Source organism: Zophobas morio, unplaced genomic scaffold (assembly GCF_036711695.1).
Source record: "Zophobas morio isolate AGI-343-1 ecotype UQ-CSIRO unplaced genomic scaffold, CSIRO_AGI_Zmor_V1 ptg000277l, whole genome shotgun sequence".
NCBI classification, from domain to species: Eukaryota; Metazoa; Arthropoda; class Insecta; order Coleoptera; family Tenebrionidae; genus Zophobas; species Zophobas morio.
In genome coordinates this window covers 485,317-506,631 of record NW_026972381.1, presented here as the reverse complement: position 1 = coordinate 506,631, position 21,315 = coordinate 485,317, and the positions used below count along the sequence as shown (strand labels likewise).

The 21,315-nt window shown below is 33.7% G+C and overlaps 3 protein-coding genes across 3 annotated transcripts; 1 reads left to right on the top strand and 2 right to left on the bottom strand.

Moving 5' to 3' along the window:
* Positions 1-772: 772 nt before the first annotated feature.
* On the bottom strand, positions 773-4,288 carry LOC135119659 (cyclin-dependent kinase 9-like). The gene is made up of 10 exons (XM_064044068.1): positions 3,346-4,288; positions 3,140-3,220; positions 2,826-2,907; positions 2,442-2,532; positions 2,269-2,317; positions 1,783-1,900; positions 1,263-1,509; positions 1,042-1,193; positions 912-988; positions 773-845 (listed from the first exon to the last, which is right to left on the bottom strand). The coding sequence occupies exons 5-8, from the start codon at positions 2,302-2,304 to the stop codon at positions 1,043-1,045; spliced, it is 552 nt and encodes a 183-aa protein (XP_063900138.1). The 5' UTR covers positions 2,305-2,317; positions 2,442-2,532; positions 2,826-2,907; positions 3,140-3,220; positions 3,346-4,288; the 3' UTR covers positions 773-845; positions 912-988; position 1,042.
* Positions 4,289-13,240: 8,952 nt separating this feature from the next.
* LOC135119670 (uncharacterized) lies at positions 13,241-19,446 on the top strand. The gene is made up of 21 exons (XM_064044073.1): positions 13,241-13,429; positions 13,525-13,611; positions 13,672-13,823; positions 13,887-13,974; positions 14,338-14,482; positions 15,660-15,791; positions 15,868-15,954; positions 16,014-16,110; positions 16,209-16,287; positions 16,349-16,426; positions 16,490-16,646; positions 16,715-16,784; positions 17,365-17,605; positions 17,667-17,742; positions 17,794-17,837; positions 17,886-17,950; positions 18,010-18,085; positions 18,136-18,177; positions 18,497-18,748; positions 18,817-18,971; positions 19,029-19,446. Exons 1-21 carry the CDS (start codon positions 13,277-13,279, stop codon positions 19,330-19,332), a joined length of 2,580 nt encoding a protein of 859 aa, XP_063900143.1. The 5' UTR covers positions 13,241-13,276; the 3' UTR covers positions 19,333-19,446.
* On the bottom strand, positions 19,394-21,045 carry LOC135119671 (glyoxal reductase-like). Its single transcript, XM_064044075.1, has 10 exons — positions 20,960-21,045; positions 20,815-20,892; positions 20,654-20,761; positions 20,502-20,603; positions 20,356-20,442; positions 20,204-20,295; positions 19,860-19,958; positions 19,713-19,806; positions 19,562-19,654; positions 19,394-19,509 (listed from the first exon to the last, which is right to left on the bottom strand). The coding sequence occupies exons 1-10, from the start codon at positions 21,006-21,008 to the stop codon at positions 19,457-19,459; spliced, it is 855 nt and encodes a 284-aa protein (XP_063900145.1). The 5' UTR covers positions 21,009-21,045; the 3' UTR covers positions 19,394-19,456.
* Positions 21,046-21,315: the final 270 nt, after the last annotated feature.

The following is a 21,315-nucleotide window of genomic DNA, read 5'->3' as shown; positions in this document are numbered from 1 at the left end:
AAATGAGATCTTTTATTAGCTGTAATACAATATAATCTAAAAAGATATTGAGCTAAAAATTATACTGAACACATGTAATTTACAAAATTATGGGTTGATGAGAAAAGGCCGTCTACTACTACTTATGGGGATGCTCGGATGGGCGATGCCTAGGCTGATGGTGAGCGTGCTGAGACTGCTGTCGGTGAACGTAGTAATTATGATAGAAATTCTTCTTTATATTATGTTGGCGAAAATGCTGTGAGGCTTGAGATGTATTTGGAACAAAAGGAGGCTGCGAATGATCAATTTGAAAAGAGCCTCTCTGCCGGTATGTTTTAGTAAGTTGGCCCTGCGCACCGGCATCGAAATGAGACAGCGGCTGCTTATGAAAAGGTTGGTGAGACGTTTGGGACGTTTTACTGTGGCCAGTCTTATAGTAAAACTGACGATGTCCCTGCTGCTGGCTGTTGCGGGTGTGAGTGTGTATATTGCTGTGGGGATGAGACTGGTGATGATGGCCTTGATAAGTACCAGCACGTGGAGCAAACTGCTGGTGTGGTTTGGGCGAATGACCAGCATGAGCTGTCTGCCCTGTCCGTGCCGCCATAAGTAAGGCTTTTTGATGATTGCGGTTACGAATAATCATTTCATGGCTAGAACTGTATTTGGGCATCCTTAATATACATAATTACTAGATATCAAACGAAAGTTACTATTAAAAAAAAGGAAATAACTGCGCAGGAAGAAGAGGCTCTGGATCAGTCCAGAAAAAGTCGTGATCTAGAGCATCAAAGGCACTTAAGCGTTTTGCAGGATCTAAGCAGAGCAGTTTATCAATGAGGTCCACCGCCTCCTCGCTCAGACTTTATAAAAGTACAAGGCGAGTTATACTCCTAGCAAGCCAAGAAAACATAAATACATTTTGTTACTCTTTAAATCTTTCACGCACAGTTCGTTGCTCGTCGGGAAATTTAAAAATATGAAACTGGGGGAGTTTCGACACCCCCTATACGATATATTAATTTATGTATACATATATAATTACTATTATTTATGTACTTTAATAAATCGTTAAAAACTCTTGACAGATACTCACCGGCCAATTTTCTTCACTGATGGTTCCACAAAGTTTACTAATTCTACGCAGTTGGTCCAACTCATCCGAACCTTTTAGTAGTTCTTCCTTCAAAAACAATTCTCCCAGAATGCAGCTTAAATAGCCCCATGATATGATTACCAGTTTAGCTGAACAAATAGAAGAATCACAAAAGAGTACAAACCCAGAGCCCCACATGTCAATCTTGGTATCATAATGCTTCTGGCCTAACAGAAGTTCCGGAGGCCGATACCATAAAGTTACTACTCGGTTAGTCAAGCCTTTGACCAAGCGGTAAAGTATATGAAAGTCGCAGAATAAGACGAATAATAGCGGAAAACCTTGCTCTTGTTGTTTAGAGTCAAACTTTCGAGCTAATCCAAAATCGGCAATTTTTAAAATACCGTTATTATTAATTAGTATATTCGAGGCTATTAATATTGGTAAAGTAAGTTAGACCGTGTTTTACGATATCACTATATTGACTTTTTTATGACCTAAAAAAACCAGAAGTGGAAGATATCAAAAGTTCTTTATTAGATTATTAATTATAGATTTGTAACTTATTAATTATATATTATATGTAACTATAATATATTTATATAAAAAAGAAGAAATAGGTTGCTATCAGACACTCATACATAAATATTACACGTAATATTTTTTTATATAAATTTTTAACCAAACACGTTAAGGATATTTACATTTTAAGTCTCTGTGTAGTATGTTATGCCTGTGAAGGTGGTGAAGTCCTTCTAATAACTGCTTAAAATAACCCTTTGTTTGCGCGACGGAAAACATGATATCATCTCTCTTCAGAAGCTGAAAAAAAATACTGGTAACAATTTATAAAAAAACTGTGCCAGAATTTTGTTAAATTTAAAAATAAATTACAGTAGTATTTGTTATATAAATTGCAAGTAAACTAAGATTCCCCGATATGTATTTAATAAACGCTTTTTTAAAGTAAAGAATTCTCTCAAAAATATAAAACTAGAGCTTCTCATTAGTAAAGCGAGAGTACACTAATCCATAAAATATTAAGATTAAATAATAAATAAATTTTGAGGAGGAAAACTCTTAAATAAAGAAAGTTTTTTATATAAAATATATAGCTCATTTAAATTTAAAGGTATTGTATAAAAACCCAACAACATAGCAATTAATGAAGACATAAAAAAAGTATTAACTCCCGCCAAATCGTGGTCCATCCACTCAAAAACCATATAAATAGATCCTCTGTTACGATTAAAATCAGACGCTCCAAAAAAAGCATAATTAGCACACAAATAAGTATAATTGTTAATATTATAATAATATTAATATTAATATTAATAACAGTAATAACACAAGTATCAAGTACCTTCACTTTGGCAAACACTTTCAAGATGGAGTATGTTTTCATGATTTATAAACCTCATTATTTTAATTTCACGCAGAGCCGTAATCGGGAACTTAAATATTTATATATTACTATTGACAAAAGATTGAAAACACTAAAAATATTGAACACAATACACTCGAATATAATATTTCTATAAAACTAACAAAAAAACATACTAATTTGTTAAAAAAAAAGTGTAGATAGTAAAACAGTGTAGGAGACAATAATTAAATAAATGTTAGCTTAAGCTCGATTTAAAAAGTTAAAAAAAAAAGCATAAAATATATATCACAAACAGATCGTCTTGCAAAAAAAAGCCTTTGAGCAAAATAAAACGGAACAGAGTCAAGTAATAAAAATTACTCCTTCCACTTCGTTTTCCATTAGAACTTTTTTTAAGGCGAATTCCCGTTTAGTTACAGGATCTCTCCCTTTGTAAACTTCTCTATTAGCATATAACAGAAACTTTGTAAGTTGTTTATATTAAAAAAAATTGTTTATATATTCTCTATTATAGAATATAACGGAAAAGTAAGTTTTGAGGATAACTAAGCAATAGTTAATCATATAGTCTACACTAATTATTAAAAACAATCAGTATAAAAAACTTTTTAATAGCTAATTATGTTTATATAAGCACGCATCATATAAAAACACATCATAAACTATGTAATTACCCAAAAGTCCCTTTTCCTACAGGTTTATCATCTCTTTGGTAATAATTTACCTGCTTACAAATGTGACCGCGTACTTCCGGCCTTTTGGTAGTTAAAATAAGTACTAAAATTACTAAAATATAGTGTGCAAAGTAACACAATTATTTAAAAAAATAAAGAAAAGGTAAAACAATAGTAGTGTACTTAATAGAAGAGACGCAAAAAACCTCAATACAGGTACAGTGGGGTTGCGAGGATGTCTTACAAGTTTTATTTCAGTATAATCAAGCTTAGGTTGAGTCTTTACTTGTGGCCGCATGCGTTGCTGTTCATGACTTTCAGAGCGTTGCAAAGGTTGTCTTCTGACTGAAAGTGGTCTAGTCTGACCAGATAACTTTTTAATTCCAGTAGGATCGGGAAAAATAGACTGCTTCGGTAAATGAGATTTGATCCTGTTTACATAGTGCCCACTTGAAAACGTTCTCTCGTAAACGTGATGTGGTAAAGTAGAAGTAGTTGACGGTAGTACAGAGAGATGAGCAAGTGAAGCAAGGTGCGTTCCAGTTTCTAGTTGAATAGTATCTTTCAACTGATCCACCCCTTTTAATTTATCCTTACAGGGTTCATATTTTCCAGTATTCTTCTCCTTACAAGCAGTTAATTCAACAGGTTTCGAATTAAGTGATAAAGGGAGAATTGAACAAGTTGTAGAAGAATCAAGAACTAAATCAACTTGCTCTACAGGACCTTCAAGAAACTCTTCCTGAATTTTTTCAGCTTTTTCAACTTTTACACACTCGTTATTTGTGGTGTAACTAGAGAAACAGTTAGTTTCACCAAAAGTACCTTTCAGCAATAATTCTGGTGGACTTGAGTTTATGGCGATCTCACCCCTTCCAAAGCTAGATTTTTCAGAATTTTTGGTGTTCTCAAATACACAAAACCCAGAATCAATTTTTTCAGTAATAGAAACTTTTTTATTTTCGTGGTGTATGTCCTCTTCATTAAGGTCTGAAAGTTTTCTTTTAAAGTTATCAACCTCACCAGATGTGTCTTCACTAATAATTTTATTATCATTCGTTTCATCGTCATTATTATTAACATCTGTCGCTAATTCTGAAATGGAACTAAGTTTATTTTTCGTTAAACAAGAATTTGTATCTATAGGATAACTTATCTCTTTCATATTCAAAAAAGACAAAATTAAAGTTTATGCTATTCTCCACGGCTCACAGAGGGTGGAGTTATAAAAACGCATCTCTTTAAAGGTCAAAAATTATTCAAAATAGCTATTAAAACGGTGGACGTCATAACGATATGGAAGAAAGAGACTTGAGTATAAGCCTTAACATAAGAGCATGCTGAAGTTTCTGAACCACCAGTTTAACACGTGAACTTGAGTAGCACACACTTATAATGGACTTAAAATCCACTATTACTGATTGACAACGTTAAAGTAACTTTAAAACATATAAAATTAACTATATCTGGACATTTTCAAGTGTTAATCTTTTGTCACTACTAAATTAATTCAGTATGCAAACCTCTCCAGGAATTTACATTGTTTAAAACTTCGGGTGAGCATTTTAGTTTTTTAACAACGAAGTTAATATAAGACACATTTAATATCTCATTAAAATTTTTAAAGCTCAGTAGGTTACTTACAAAATATTTTAGTTAGGTTCATTTTTAATCTTATTAATATTACTTCAATAACTTCTCATCATGCGCTCATGCTCAAGGAGAATATGGAATGAGTAGTAGGAATAAATAAATTTATATATGCCTTTAATTATTTAAAAGTTTATTTAGCAAATGTTATATATATGTTCTATACTTATGCTTTTAAAAATAATTGTAATTTTTTTTTAAGCTCATGCGTGTTGTACTTATATATAAACTTAAATTTTTTTTAATATATTATAACTTTGTTAAGCAGTAAACTTCAGAAGTAGTTCAATCAAACTTTTGTTCTCTCACAATGCTTCAAAAATTAATTTACCACTTTCTAGCAATTTTTTGACAATTTACGTTAACAACTTATAAATTATCGAAAAGCCACATTTTTTTTACTCTTTAAAAAGCATCCAGTTTAATGATAAAAAAATAAATTGTTCGCCTTATAAATGCTGAAAGAAAGTTTTTATTGCCAGTTACAGTATTAAAAGAAGGAAAAATACGATGGGCCTGGTTTTCTAGATAACTATCTTTAAACAACATAAATTATACCACCGTAACTTCCAAAGATTTTTTTTTTATTTTTAGGTTTAAACAACGAGCAAAGTTGGACAAATTTATTAAAGGGTAATGTAATGGATAACAAATAGCTTTTAAAGCAAAAAAGAAAAATGCATTTAGCTTTTATAAGTTTCTCCATGGAAGCTATCAAATCTCAATATTTTTTAAAAATATTATTAACTTAACGTATAAGATATGACTGATTAATAGACCGTAAAAAGAAGATTTGCTTTGTTACGGACTACTTGATCCTTCTAATTTTTCGGCGAAACCATTAATAAATCATAAAACGCCTTACTAACTATAATAAATATGAGTATTTTTGAAAAACTGATACTAGAGTTAATTTATGACTAATCTATGACCATACATTGTCATACTAATTTTATTTTTTCAAAGTTGAAGGAAGTGTTAGCAAATGTTTATCCTATAGCGTAGAGCTTACGATTAATCAATAGCGCTGTATGTGGGTTGTTAAAATTTTTTGGATACTTTAACTAAACGACTTAGAAATAAAAAAAGGTAAAACACGTGAGCATGAAGAAGAAGCAACGGAATAGATAGCATTTTTTTGAGCTTCACGAGAAAAATATATACTAATATTGCGCCTGACTCAGCACACCACTACTCATCACTATAAAAGTTATATGGTAGCAATTATTGTTTTGTCTCAAACTCTATCCTAAAGACCAAATATACCTTCGGATCGCACATACTGCGAGTGGTCAGATGGAAATCAGCTGGCGACAAAGCTTTCATCTCCCATGGTGCGAAAAAAAAAGGACGCGCACTTTAGATATTAAATTTTATATATTGGCTTTAGATAAACTTCTTAAATCGAATAATTATATATATGGTAACTTTAATGACTACTCGTGAAGGTCCATGGTCCTAAAATCCTTTGTAATTTATATGCTGTAACTCAATTATGGTTTTCACAAAATATTTGAGGTTTAGTTTTTCAAAAATAAAGTTAAAGTTAAAAGTTAAAATTAAAATTGTCTCTCTATTGGTAGAAATAGTTGCCCATCCTTTTAGCATTGGACTTGTGAGCATATCGTTAACAAATTTTTAAAGACTTCTAATTATAAACTGTCTTGTTCAGTTAGTTGTGTTTCAACCACTGTGGATGCTGCCTAGACGTAATACCAAAATACTAGTGAAAGGTAACGTTGCGTGCGATAGTTGGCGAGCCGGTCTGCTCATTACCGGCAGCAACTTTTTTGTCGCGCTTGCAGCGCAGCTACATCAAGGGGTAATTAAATACCCATACAGGAGTCTATTAATGGAAGGCACCTTGACGACGTGTAAACATTTGCACTTCTTTGTAAAAAGCAACATCCATGCGATGGCGCCCAGAGAAAACGGAACGTGTTGCAACCAGCGGGCGTAATAGAGAGTGCCCGGGGCGGACACAAACGGGAAACGTAGGATCACTCTGAAATGACTAGAAGACGTAAAAGGTGCGAGGGGCGCCCAACGTTTTACAGCTACTTAAGAGCGTAAGTGTCTCGGAAGCTTTTTTAGAAATTTCTAGGAAGACGTCATGAGCAGTTCTTTACTAATAAAAATGTGTTGTCCACTCGACAAGGCGCAGAGGACTGCTGTGTTTGTAAACCCAACTTGGAATTTTTCAGTACATCCCGCGCAGTAGTTTTCAAAGTAATTTGTTAGTTGTAAAGTTCTGTAATTAAAATATTGTGATAACAATAAAAGCCTTTTAATTTTTTTTTTTCTTAAAAGATGTGGTAGATTCTTGTGAAAAATTTTATATTAGTAAATGTTTTTCAAAACTCTAAAAAAAAAAGGGAGGCTAAATTTATAAGTTTATTCTTAATTATTATTTTACTTGAAATAAATTTATATAGAAGTCTATAGTCTTTCTTGTACTTAATTTTTATAGTTCTTTACTATTTTTACAAGGAATGACAAAAATAGACTATATTAAAAGACCTATTATTAAAATTCAGACCTTATTCTTAGCTATTATATAATTTCATGTATATTTTTTAAGGTAGCATTTTTATTTGTATATTAAGTATCTAAAACTTTTTTTAAATAATAGTATTTAAATGTAAACGCGGGGCATATACCAAAATATTGAATTGAGTGAAAAAATAAACATCTATTCGTCTGCGTGTGCCCATTAGCATTTTGAAAAGTTATTCGCTCAACACCTAACTAGTTGACGATAGCTATAAATGGTGTACATAACGTAAAACACAAAAAAGTAGAGAGATAAAACTTATCCTAAAGAAATCTTAAAAGTAATCGACCTGTAAACAGGAACAGTTAGTATTTGATATAAGGTCTATTCTAGTGTTTTATGATAAAACAACGCCCTTTTACATAATAGATTATATGTGCCGAATATACATCAAAAATTTAATAAAATAGTAAACTTTTAACTCTTTAATGAAGAATAATGGTCTACTATATTTCATAAAAAATGTAAAATACGGTAAAAGGAAGGCAAATGTGCCTGCTCAGTTTCTAGTTTAGTGCCCTCATTTATCATAATTATATACTTGTACGTTACTTTCGGCAACTTAAAATATTACCCAGATTGCTCTAGGTTTATATACTATTTTTGTTAGAGGCTTCCAACAACTCATACAATCAAGCTGTCAACAATTTTGCATCTCCGCCGCTTGCGAACTTTTGGAACATCAGTTAAAGGCGCACTAAGATCTGTGACCACGTGCATGTCTCTTCCAATTAATTTCCATATACATCGCGCTACCGTGTCTTTTTCATACCTTTTCCCTCCCCACCTCTCCATTCCTAAGAATATTATTTTTAACATGGAAAAACTGCTCCTCTCTGGTCTTGGTAGATACCTGTAAGCCTTTTCCTTAAGTAGACTTATTGTGGTTTATTACATTATACCTTATTTTCTAAACAGAGACTGTTACTAATGCCCACCTTTGGGCAATATTGAGAACTTTTAAAGTAATACAGTAAAAGTTAAAAACTGAGCTACCTTTCATTAAGGGACATGGAAGTCTAAAATTTTATCTTTCTAGAGTGTTAACATTAACGCTCCTTTCGGCTTTAGTCCCTGTAGATCAAAGCAGTTGATTTTCCAACTTTACAACCTTTGCAGCTTTATAGACTGGGGTCTTTAAAAACTATAAACAAACTACAAAGCAAAAAGCAAGACCGATAATTAATTATTAATAAACATAGATATATGGTATAAAAAAATATCGTCCTGGAATAATTTTGCTTTTCTTAATCTGATAGCATCTTAGATTATGTAGTGCGAAATAACAATAATATGACTTATGACTTAGCAAAACTTTTGGGGGAGCTTGAAATTTTAACAAGCTCTATTATCGGTCTGTTTTGTATACTGAAAAATATCGAAGTGGGGATGGTTATGCCCACGGGGCTATACTATACGAGTTTAAACAGTTATAGGCATTAACAACAGATAGTTAGTTCATTGTCATAAGAAGGTTTTTATCTAGCAAGTTTAAATAAGATGCCGTAATAGGTGATAATTTAAACAGCTACTAATCAGTCTAACCAAAAATGTCATGCAATTAGATGGATAGCCTGTTTCTCGTTTCCAAAAAAAATATAACTTTATTTTTTCAAGGATTTTTCATATAATATTCGACAACCTTTTCGCCTTTAGGGAGTATTAAATTATTGTACGCCTTGTTTAGTCTCATAATCTATATTATTAAAAACTTTGCAAAGTTCCTCACTAAATTTGCAAAATGAAACGGTTATTAAAATAGCTAATTTACAGCTAACCAGAAACCAACTTAAGTTCCGCAAATTTAGTTTCTAAACTTATCATATTTTCCATCACTTTGACCGTTAACTTTCCTAAATTTGTAACTACAAAAAGTTGCGTAGTTTCGTAAATTTTTGGAGTTCAAACTACCTGCATGTGGCTTTTCGACCCTTCTTTTCTTAGATGAAACACTTTGTATGATATTATTTTCTTCCTTACTTTCTTATGATAAAAATTTAAATAGGTACTAATTTCTTTCTTTAAAAAAAAAAAATTAGCGTTTTAATTTTTTACCTTCAATGCTGGTATTTTCATGTATTTCTATACTTTCTATTAATTTTTTTATGGGTAATTGTTGCGGTCCCCCTCCATTAATGTTGGAAAATTCTTCCGTACTCTTTAAACTCTCCACGCTACATGCGATGTTTTCCTGCTCTTCTAACTTCAAAGTACGTACAACTATATTATTTTCGGGAGTCCTGTAGTTTTTTGAGAGGTCGCGAGTGTTCTCGAAATAGTCAGTGGCCAACATAGCTAAGAATAGCACCTTGTTTATGTCGAAAGTGATTAAATTTTGAACTGGGTCAAGTCAAATATAGCCTTATTTCCCCAATTGTTGGCTAGATTCATAAAAAAAATTGTTTACGATATCTATATAATAAAAGTAACGCTTCAACGTATATTTGGTACCTTATAACATTTGCTTTTGCGCGATTTTTAAACTAGTTATCATGAAACCTATTAGCCCTTTATATCTATACATACGAGATTCTTTACAAACGAGATAACAATGACATAAATGACTAATTCAATATTTAAATCAGTATCAAGTTTATTAGTGAAATGTTTAGAAGTGTAAGAGACCCGCTTATCTATTTAATTTATATGTAAAATTTGTTACTTTATTGTGACTTTACACTATAGGCGACACATTAAAAAATGTATACATGCTTACATTAAATAAAATAACATTTCTGAAAAAACTGTGTTGAAGACCAAGTAATAGTAAAACTAATTTTTCTTACTATTTGACCTTAGTGCTTAATCAATACTATTGTGTAAAAATAAGGAAAATGCTCTGAAGGTGCGTATGTTGGTGTATTTAAAGGGTGGTTTCACATTTTTCTTATTATCAAGTTAACTTACTTTTTAATAAATTTCAAGGGTAAATATCAGTTTTTTCGAGCCAAAACGATGCTGCAAAGGAAGATGGTTTATCATGGTTATATGTGCATTGTGTCACTAAAATGGACATGTTAGGCTATATTAATATGCAGAGCAAATCAAACCAATGTCAATATTTTATCTTTAAATTTTTGTGGTGTTTTTGTGAATTTCTAAGTAAAACCTAATAGCAAGTTTGTATATTGAGATTAATGATTTTTATGACTCATACAGCATATTTGTGAACGGCAAAACAAACATCATCCTATTGCAGTCATTTGGGTTACCAAGTCCAGTTTGTTCGAACCGTCCAACGCATGCAACTCGCAGAAAAGGCCTTTATGCCAGACTCCAGTGAAATCTCTCTCAAGGTCTAAAAAAGCTGTTTAACGTTAACATTCAATCTTAAAAGTTTTGCCTTTAAGCTTTTTACCTTAAACTACCATCACAACAATTATGCCTTTTACTTGGTCGTTTATTGATTTTTTAAACACAATTTGACCTGAACCTTTAACTAAAATGCCGGTAATCCACTCTGCGTTCCTGTAGAGAGCGGGCTGATTGAGCGGTACTTGCATTGTAAGTCACTGCTTCTCGAATACAGCACAAGAGTGACTTTTTATATCTCATTGGTAATTTTACGAGGGTGAGCGGTTCCTTGTCAACTTCATCTACTGTGCTTGACTGATCGGTTTCTTAGTGTGGTCATAGGGTCGGCTTGCCTTGCCGACAGTTCCAGTAATAACTTTCTCATTACACATTGCTGGCAACATTGTGCAACAGCAGTACTTGCTTGCTTGGCGAAGCACCAAATTGAGGACCTTTCCTTGTTTTCCGCTTCAGACATGAATTGCACTTTCGCCTTCGAGCGACTGTTGATGCTCGATCTGTTCTTTTCGAGGAGTCTAAAAGATAGGTTCCTATTCAGATACCTTTGAAGCATTGCGTAGAGCAGACAAGTTTATTATCTGGTTGAAATTCGCTATCAAGATCTGTAACTGTCGCGGTAGAGCGGGCAGAAGTTAGCGCATCTTTAAAGGTTGCTGGCAACAGGCCACAGGAGGGGTAGATTAGGGCAACGCTTCGCTCCAAAATTTGCTTAAAATTTTAACCAGCTAGCCCAGATAGGTTATGTTTACCGTCCTTTTTCTCGAGTAATCTCATTATATTGTCCTTAACTGAGGTGTGTTAAGGAAAATATGAAGCTTATACAGAAATTGGCGACGTCGTCGAAGAGTCAAATATCGGTCGGCTTCGTGCCAACCGAGCTGAGGCTAATTCTTAGACTCTTGACAGGTGTAGTAGGTTTCCCTGTGTATATAAAGCAACGTTCCCCTTGCGCTTGCAAGGACGGTCAACGCGATCCGTAATGTAACTGTAGAGTAAGTGTCTTGGTCAATTTTAGTTTAACTACGCTTGACAGCGGGACGTTTCGATTCCAGCAGCTGTCTTTAATACAGTGCACGTAATTCTCATTTTACGGCAAAAAGTGCAGATAGCATGTGGGACAAAACAAGTAATGGGCACCAGGTCAATTATTGCATAGAAAAGTTGTCCCAAAATTTGTTTTAAAGGCGTACGCGTAACCATCTCAAGGCCAAAAAGTGTGAATTGCACACCCGCTTATTACGTTATACTTTTACTTTCGGGAGGCTCTCTTTATTAAAGTGAGAGCTTGCATGCATGCGTACTAATCAGTAGGCAGCTAAAACAATTTTTAGGATATAACGAATGTTTATATTAAGTTGAGTATGCATCACTAAAAACCTTCCTCGAATTATCCCTTACGGTTTTTAAGATAAATTAGATGGTATCAGAATTTTGTTTATAGGGAAGTTGTTTATGTACTTACCAGACCAGAAAAATGAGAGGTGGCACCAAATGGAATCGAACCCGCGGCCTTGAGCTTGCACAACAATGTTCTAAACACTGAGCTATGAGGACAACACACATCTTTAGATAAATTTCGTATACAACTTATGTTAGATACTATCTTATATTTAGTTAAGGAGAATCTAGAGACTTAACTGCTAATAAAACTCCTATTAATATCAAGTAATCCATAATTTTTTTTTTGTAGTAGCGGTACGGCTCAATTAACTGTTCAGCACACTATCTTACAAACTTCTGCATTTTAGACTGTAGCGAGTAGGTTTAATGGAAATTAGAAAGCTTCCTACAGTAATGATAGCTATAACTCTTTCGCTAGAGATTAGCTGTTTCCACCTTAAACTTTGTTCCTTGCCCTAATGTGCTTTATAATATACAGGAATTGGCCCCGACCTTGCGATTAAATGCAGTTAAGTATTTTACTTACATTACATACTCCATACAACTGCGATCCAGGTTTATAAAAGAAGGGTGCACTTACCGAGGGAGAGTGCTTCATTGCGCCGATAAGTGAAGTCACCTAGTCAGGAATGTGGTTGGTGCTGTGATGGTCGATCAAAGAAATCATATACTGTGCTTCCCTTGAAAGAATATTAAATTAAAGTGCGGTATTCTTAAAAGAGAACCCTAAGGAAATATAATTTTTAATAAATAGATATTAAAAAAATTTATTTATTCTTATGTATCTTTCCTTCCGTTACTTTTGAGCTTCTTGTGACTGTTTAGATATTCTCAACAATCTCAGTTTTTTTATAAGCTCTGTGCTTACATCCTTATATTCGTGGGTACCCTCTCGCTTTTATTATAAAAAGCGCTATTTACAACGCTTGCATCCAGTCACTTCAATTATATATAGGTAAATTTTAATATTGGGTTAAAAAAATACCATAAAGTAAACACAGAGATCATTGATAGCAAATTAGCTTTAAGATGTCCGCTATCATAAGAGAAAAATTTTCTCGCACAGGCCATCCTAATTAGGAAAGCGGAACTACGACGCAAGAAAAATCTGGTTGCTATTTACGTATAATTGTATTTGATTACTTTTGTAACCGCCTTTAGACTTGGAAGAAGTTGATTTCTGCTTTAGACAGACTTACTACTGAAAACATCAGTTCATGTGGCAGAAGGCAAAGGATTTGGTTTCCTCCTCTGTAAACTCTTTGCTGGCTAACCAGCCGGTTTCCCAGTTATACTATCAAAACTATATTGAAAGTTTTACACCTACAGAAGAGACAGTAACCTACATTGAAGCTAAATCGCATGACGGGGTACCCTACTTTATAATTTAATGTTAAAAAATAAGAAAAATTATTTTTTGGTAACTTTTAAATGAACTTACGTGCTTTACTTAACCGGTCGTAAGCCGTCCATTTCTTATTATTGCGCTCTCGAGAGCAAAAAAGAGAGAAGAGTTATATTGAAAAAAGACCATCATTGTAAAGTGTGTAAAGTAAACATATTATATTAACCATGTTTTTTATGTGAAAAAAAAAAGGATTTTTTTAAAAAGGTGTCCTTAACTAACTTGACACGTTTCTCTTGTGAAAATTGTGGTGAATCCCTTTGCAAAGAGCATATTGAAAAACAGCTAATTCCCAACTTTGAGGAAGAAGGTTTAAAAACTGTATGTCCTCGTTGTTATGCGAACTTGGAATTGACTAGGCATTTTAACTATTTTTATTTCACACTTTGAATTTTATAAAAAACGCTATTAACACCTTCCAGGTATATTCATCGCCTTACTTTGAGAGCAATAAGGGTCTCAGATTATTTTAACGATGAACTGGGAGAGTTTATACCTTTTGAAATTAAGGTTCTCTCGATTACTTTTTTGTTTTCTATTTTTTATTGGCAAGGACTTCGTCTTTGCTATTTAAGAACTAAACTAGTATTAAAATATAGAGCTTTTTAATTCAACTTTATATTTAGTTGTTATGCACGCCTAATTTTAATTGTTTAGTTCACGTGTTACCTAATATACGAAAAAAGTGTAAATCCGACTTACATATGCTTTGTTATCTACATTTTGAATAATTTTAGCTATCTATTATATTGTAATTCTAGCGATTGCCAAACTATTTTAATAGCCCCTTCAACAATATAAGTTATGTTTTTACAATTTTTAAAAGATTTCTTACTTTTTGAAATGTCTTCCATTTTTTTTTTGGAATTATAGGACACCTACATTGCTAAAGTCAAGCGAGGGCTTGATTATGGGTTAAGGGTAGGCTCCTACCTTCCCATAGGGACCTTCTGGAAGAACACCGTCAAGGCCGCCAACGTTATCTTTCGCCATCGCGAAAAACTATGTAATTGGCTAGGTAATCAAAACTGGCGTTGATTAGGTTTATATTTACTGAACCGTAAGCGTCTTTCGTTTAAGGAATTTATTACTTTTCTCACTGTCTTTTAATAGGATGTTCATTATTTTTGGTAGAAATTTCACTTAAAAAAATGATGAACGTATAAAGAATGTAACAGAAAACCAAAATATTCCAATCTAATGTCTTAAAAATTTATTCCAAAATTTCTTTAGTTTTTTTTCTCTACCAAAAAACAAAAAAGTAAAACGATTAAAAATAAGGATATTTGGTGTATCGTGTACGTGGTTTTTCATCACACTTGGCCGAATGGAGGAAGCCCCGATTGCGGGACGTATTTTAATGAGCACTTATTACTCAACCTTTTTCGAGGAAGGAAATTCAGATTTAAGCGGTTTAAGATCTTTTATAAGATCGGCTGTAGATTTCTAGTGCCGAAAAAAAAAAGATATATATTGGACTTCATCTTTAATGTTTCCATCCCCTTTTAATCAGGCACCCTTTTTTTTAAGGTGGCGGGAAACTATCAAACAGAAGATTACGCTCTTTGGAATAATCTGTTTTGTCTGTTAATAGAGCCAAATATATTAAAAAATGCCTTTTTCCCACTATATATAATTAGCTCTAGGCGGGTTGTACTTTTTTTTATAAAGTGCGTTAAAGTAGATTAGTCGAGTTGTAACTTTCCACATATTTTTCCACCAAAACGTGGCCGTTCGAATAGCAAAATACTAAACACAAGTTAGAGTATATATATTTAACAAAATGATTTTAAGTTAAGTAACTAAGAAATCTAGTTGCTAGATGTTGCAATGGAGGTGCTGCCTAAAAGATTTGGTTTTTTACATAAAAAAGGTTATTTTGATTATAAAGCATGTAACCTGCATGAAGTCTATCTTTTTTTAAAGGTTGCTGTATAGTTGAGATTGTTACTAGTAAATTTTTTTATCTGATCCCTCTTGAGTAAGAGTTGTGTGCATTAACTTCTTTCCTGAAGCTGAAACCAAAGAAAATTTTACGCTAATATAAGAAGAGGCTGCAAGCAGAAAGAAACTTTTACCTATTTACGTTATAAGTAGAATCTTTAGCATTTATAAATATATAGTAAAAGCTTAATATAATATACAAACTTATACCTATAAACTTGCGTATAATTCTCGAACAACTATATATGAAGGAATAAGTGAAGAATTATTGTTTACGGCAAAAGCATTATATAAGGCTCAGTTGTTTACCAAAAAGAGCTTTTCCACTCGTGAAATTGCAATAGCGCTCTTTTATTTAAGTGCCGAGAAGCGCTGGAAGAAGGGTATGTAATATGGTTTGATTGTAAAAGTTATTTCTTATTATAATCTCCGATATGACCACTTTATGTATATATACAGGATGTCTACCAGAGTGTGATTATTCTTCCATATTTACAAAGAACAGTAGTTCAGCATCTACCGAAGGACCGCCCCGACCCGCGGAGAGTTAATGATGAATAGTTGTATTCTACAAGTAAATCTTAAAAGAGAGTTAATTTCTCAAGATGCTTTAATAACTCCCAGCGATGAAGAAGTAGACCACCTTCTTTACTACCTGAGCAAAATCTTGTTGTTTGCAGAAGACGAGTTCCAGCTACAACGGTCGCTACTTTTTCTTTTTATTAAAAAATTGTTTACGTGAGGCAACGTGTAGTATAATAATTAGTTATAAAAGTAGCGGTAATAGTTATCTAAAGCAGATTACTTAAGCAAAAACGACTTTCATTACTCTACTCTGAATGCTCAAGCAAACTTTTTAAACCAGCGTTCTATCTTGCGGTCCCTTTCGCAATATAAGCGCCCTTTCTCTATTTATTGAAGTGTTATTTGTTGATAAAAGGTTAATAAAACACAAAAAAAGTTACTACTTGTTTTACGTGGAACAACGGATATTTCAGACTTCGTAACAAATTTAAATGTACTTTCATCATAAATATAAATCTACCGTCTTTTTTTTACGGCTGTTATTTTCTACGTATAGTTCCACCAGCAAACATTCAAGGCTGCCAGGGAACCAAACTTTTTCTGGGAGAACTGCTCTTTTTCCGATTCTGCTTCTATCGCTGTAAGCCTTAATAAGCTGGATCAAGCAGTCACACGATTCGCATTGGCTAATCCTTGGGAAACTGACATCTCAGGTAAGTATTTCTACCTGATACTCAAACTTCACTAAAGCGACTACTAAAATCTGCTCTTTACGTAAAAGGAGTATTAAATAAGTTCAATAAGAAATCTAACTGGATTACTAGAACAGCTCTTCAAGAACTTAGTAACAAGTGCACATTTATATGTTTACCTATTTCAATTTTGTGCTAGTTTAATAAGGATGTTAAATTAATTAAAGTAAGAATTAAAACATGGAACACACAAATATATTCGTTGGAAAAAAAAAAACGCTTTTAATAAGTATATTAAAATACTAAATATCCATACCTGTTTACTATAGTGAGAGTCAGGATGCATAAAGGTAGCAAAAAAAAATTAAAAAAAATACCACACAAATATGTTGGTTAAAGTAAAAAATTATCAAAAATGTTTTACTGCCAAAAAATAACAATTTTTTGGTTCAAAAATAATTAATTTGGGGTGCTTATTACATTTTACATTACGAAAGCTATATTGTATATGGCATCCGCTAACTAAAAACATGGCCTTCGTCTATTAGTAGCTACCAGTAAGAGATATTTCTTTTCTCTCTTTTTATTTTGTCTAGGACTTTTTCTGTGAGAAACAGTTTAATAAATAATGCATAAAAAAAAATTTTTTAGCGTGGGGTAATTTTTATCATACTTGCATCAGTCACTTATCATCTGGTATTAACACTGAGGCCTAACATAATTACAAAAAAAATTGTAGGTTTGCACAAAATGGCATTGACCACATAAATGACACGACAATTGAACTTTGCAGCGAACTGCTGTTCTCTACACTCGACCATATTTCCCGTCTTGCCGGAGTACAAGTCTCCGAGGGATCTCGGACGCCCGAGAGACAGGTGGTTCGTGGAAAGGCACACGCAGGTATGCTCATGGCCGCCTACTGGGTGTTCACGGAGGTTTATCTCTCACTGAAGACTTTTAGCGAGAGGGGTTATAAGGTCCTCTCCTCCCGTACTTTCATTATTTTTCTACTGCTCCATGAGAGTCTCCTTCTAATAGGTCATAACGACCGGTCACTCTCTAGGCGCAGGAGTGGCTACATTACTTACTCTGTTATGTAAGCCTTACATTGAAGGTTAAATTTCCGCTAACTCTTTGTGTACCTCATGATAACTTTTTGAGTAAGACATTGATTGCTATGCGTTTGGCTCGGCTCCAATAGTTGATAAGGTTGTGTTTAAAAAAATACATTTTTTTTTTAGATTTTTAATTTTCCAGGAGTTGCACCAATATACTAAAAACTGCGTAAAATCGGTAGTGAATGGGAATGATTTTATTCCGAGGTGGTTATTCTTTTGTGTGTCCTTTATGTGGTCGCACTTTTACTTTGTTCTATATGCAGACTATCGTATAGGTCTATGCTCGCTTTGCTCGAAGAATTAAGGGAGCACAAGGATTCTTTTGTTCCTATATTGAAGGTTGCCGGTTATCTTTGTAAACTTTGCTTTTTATCTTATTAAAACTCCAGGAAGACATTGCCGCTATTAGCAAGCATATATCAGAAGTTTGGGTTAAAAATTTTCAGTGATTATTTATAAACAAGTATTAAAGTAAGTAGTTTAATTTTTTAGTAACACAATATTTAGTGACCAGCGCTATTCAACTGTGCGGTGACACTTTATTAAATGAACAAGCACTTTTTTTCGTAGCAGAGCTATAGCACACAAGCGTGATACACTTTTTTGCGCGTTATTTTTTATTTGGTAGATAAAAATATTGAAGCCAAAAGTTTTTATTTAAAATATTATTGACATAAAAATTATCAAATAATAACAGTTTATATGATTAAGTTTTAATGGTATCTAAAGCATACTTTATCTTGACGGTAGGCCCCCCGACAGCGGTTACCCGGAAAAAAGTTAAGCGAAACGGTAGCAAGCGATGCAGATAGTGGAAAGACCGAAACAAATAATACACCTTCCGACAATAAGCTCTCCAAGATTTTCAACTCCTTTTCATTTTCCGGAAGCGGCCAACAAGTTGAGGAAGAGGATGCTAGTGGCGAGGACGAAGAAGGCGCCGAAGGAAATTACGAAGTGGATCTTTATTTGCCAGGAGAAAAAGTCTTATATATCTATAAAGTAAGTGTTTTTTTTTTTTGACTTTTCCCCCTTGGCCGTACGCTAATCGCCTCATTTCTAATAAAAAGGTTAAAGGTCGCGAGCAGTGCAGATACTTGGATCCTCTTGCGGCGCCTCACGTGAACGACATCACGCTTCTCTATCCGAGCATGTTTGTCCACCATAAAGCTAAGGTGTACTACCAGTCCCTTCTCAACTACGAGCGCGCTCTCCTAACACGCAGGCAAGGGGCCTTCACTCGGGCTTCGCTTCTTTTGCGTGCTAACCTTCCTACGCGCAGGTACCAGCAGGAGCACCCCCGCACAGAAAAACCGGGAAAAGAAGGTCGATCAATCGAGCTTCTCGAGCTTGACCACATGCCACTTTGGGAAAAGTTCAACGCACGCGATTTTTGTGCGCTGTGTGATTGTGATTTCACGTGGAACTCGACCAGTCATTCGCTTCGCCAGCAGTATTTGGACAGACACAACTGCCGCCGGTGCGGCTGCCTTGTCTGTGAGGGCTGCAGTAAGCACCGCCTGCCGCTGCCAGAGTTGGGCATCTTCGAGCCGACTCGGGTTTGCGACTCGTGCGTTTTCCGGTAAAGTGGCAAAGTTCTGCAATTGTTTACACTCATAAAAAATGAATATATGGAAATAAAAAAAACTTTTATTCTAAAAGTTTAATTAAAAAGGCCTATCTCGGCCATTTTCAATGAGAAGTGCTTTTCTACTTGACTTTTTCTGGATTCCAGCAGAAGTGGCGGTTTTGGTTCATTGAGTCTACCAAAAATTTATTTAAGTGCTGTGCGAATTGTCTTGGGCAAGAACTTACTCAACGTCTCCATATCCTCCTGTTCCAGCTGGAAATCAAAAATATTAATATTATCTCTGATCCGCTCAGGCGTCTTTGACTTTGGAACAGTCGCTGGAAATTAATATCAACTTTTTTAAATAAAATAGAATTAACTTAGTAACAATAATACGAAGGTTATGTTGGAATGCCCAGCGGATTAAAACTTGAGACGCTTTTTTTTTGTGTTTCTCGGCGATATTCAAAACTTTGGGATCGTTAAGGAGCTGAAAAAATTAATTCTCAGAAATATAGAAAACATTAATTAAGTAAAAAGAACTTTTCCTGTTCCCAGAGGAGAATAGGACTCAAAAACGATATCGTTATCTTTGCAAAACTTGATTAACTCGGAAGGATAGCAGAGGGGATGGCACTCTACCTTTTTTTAATAGCAGGTAAATTTATAGAAAAATAACCGGAAAAAACTCATTTAAGAAAACAACAAAAAAAGCTAATTGGTGAGTCGTTTTCATAAAAAAAAGTCAACAAGAAGCAAGCAAAAAACTTTCTAAGTTAATAAATAAGAATAAAGCGAGTCACTTTTAAATTAATTATGGGCTAGAATATAATAATAATGACTTAATTACAATAACAAAATACAATAACCGAGTATTATTAGCATACCTGGTTGACTGCCGGCTTTACTTTGCAGTCTTCAAGAAGCTCTTTAAGATGCTTTATTTCATAATTAGACACTCCGATAGCTTTTACTCTTCCTGATCAAAATATATACGCCAGTCATATTATAACTTCTGTTTAAATGTTTGAAACTTAACCAGATTGATAGAGTTCTTCTAAAGCTTTCCAGGACTCCTTTCGTAGGGACGCATTTTGCTCATCATTAGGAGAGAGCCGCTCTACGCCTTTTATTTTTAGATAAAAAAATTAATAAAGAAGTATGACAAATTATTTCAAGTGAAACCTGGCCAGTGTATTAGATAAAGATCCAAATAGCTTATCTGCAAATTGGATAAACTCTGGTTATAAGCGGAAAGAGCTTCCTTGTAACCGTGATCTTTACAGTCTTAAGAAAATAATAGAGACATTTATTGACAGTAATGGTAATAGAGATACCTAGCTTTGATGTAATAAAGAGTTCCTCTCTCTTTATGCTATTGGATTTGAAAAACTCCTGGAGGACTTCACCAATTTCTTTTTCGTTATTGTATACTGCGGCGGTATCTATTTAGTAATTATAAACGGTTTCGAAGTTTTCCTTAACGAAGAAAAGAAACCTATATGGTGGTAGCCGAGAGAAAGTGCCGCTTTCACGGCTTCCTTAACTTCTTTTCCAGGATTCAAGTAAGTTCCCACTAAGTGAAATAAGGGTAAACGCTTGAATGTGCTTGCATATACTTATTAAAAAAAAACTTAACTTACAGCCTATCATGGGCATTTTAGCTTTTGTATTCAAAGTAATAGTTTCCATCTTAATTAATGAACAACTTTCAAGACAGCTATGGATCGTCAAGAATTTATTAAGCACAATAGTTAAGCTATTATAATATTTTGAAAGCTAGTTTAAGAATATTAACCTTTTCAATCTAAATTAGGTAAGATAATAAGTTAAAAATTTTAGTAACTTGCCATTTATAGCACTAGGTTTTTTTTGATTTTAAAACGTAGTTTGTAGCCATTATATAGCAATAGCATGTATAATTAGTAATCCTTTCGCATAGAAAATGTGCTATTTAACTAGAAAAAGAAAACTTTAATCAATTTCCTCTAGACGTGTC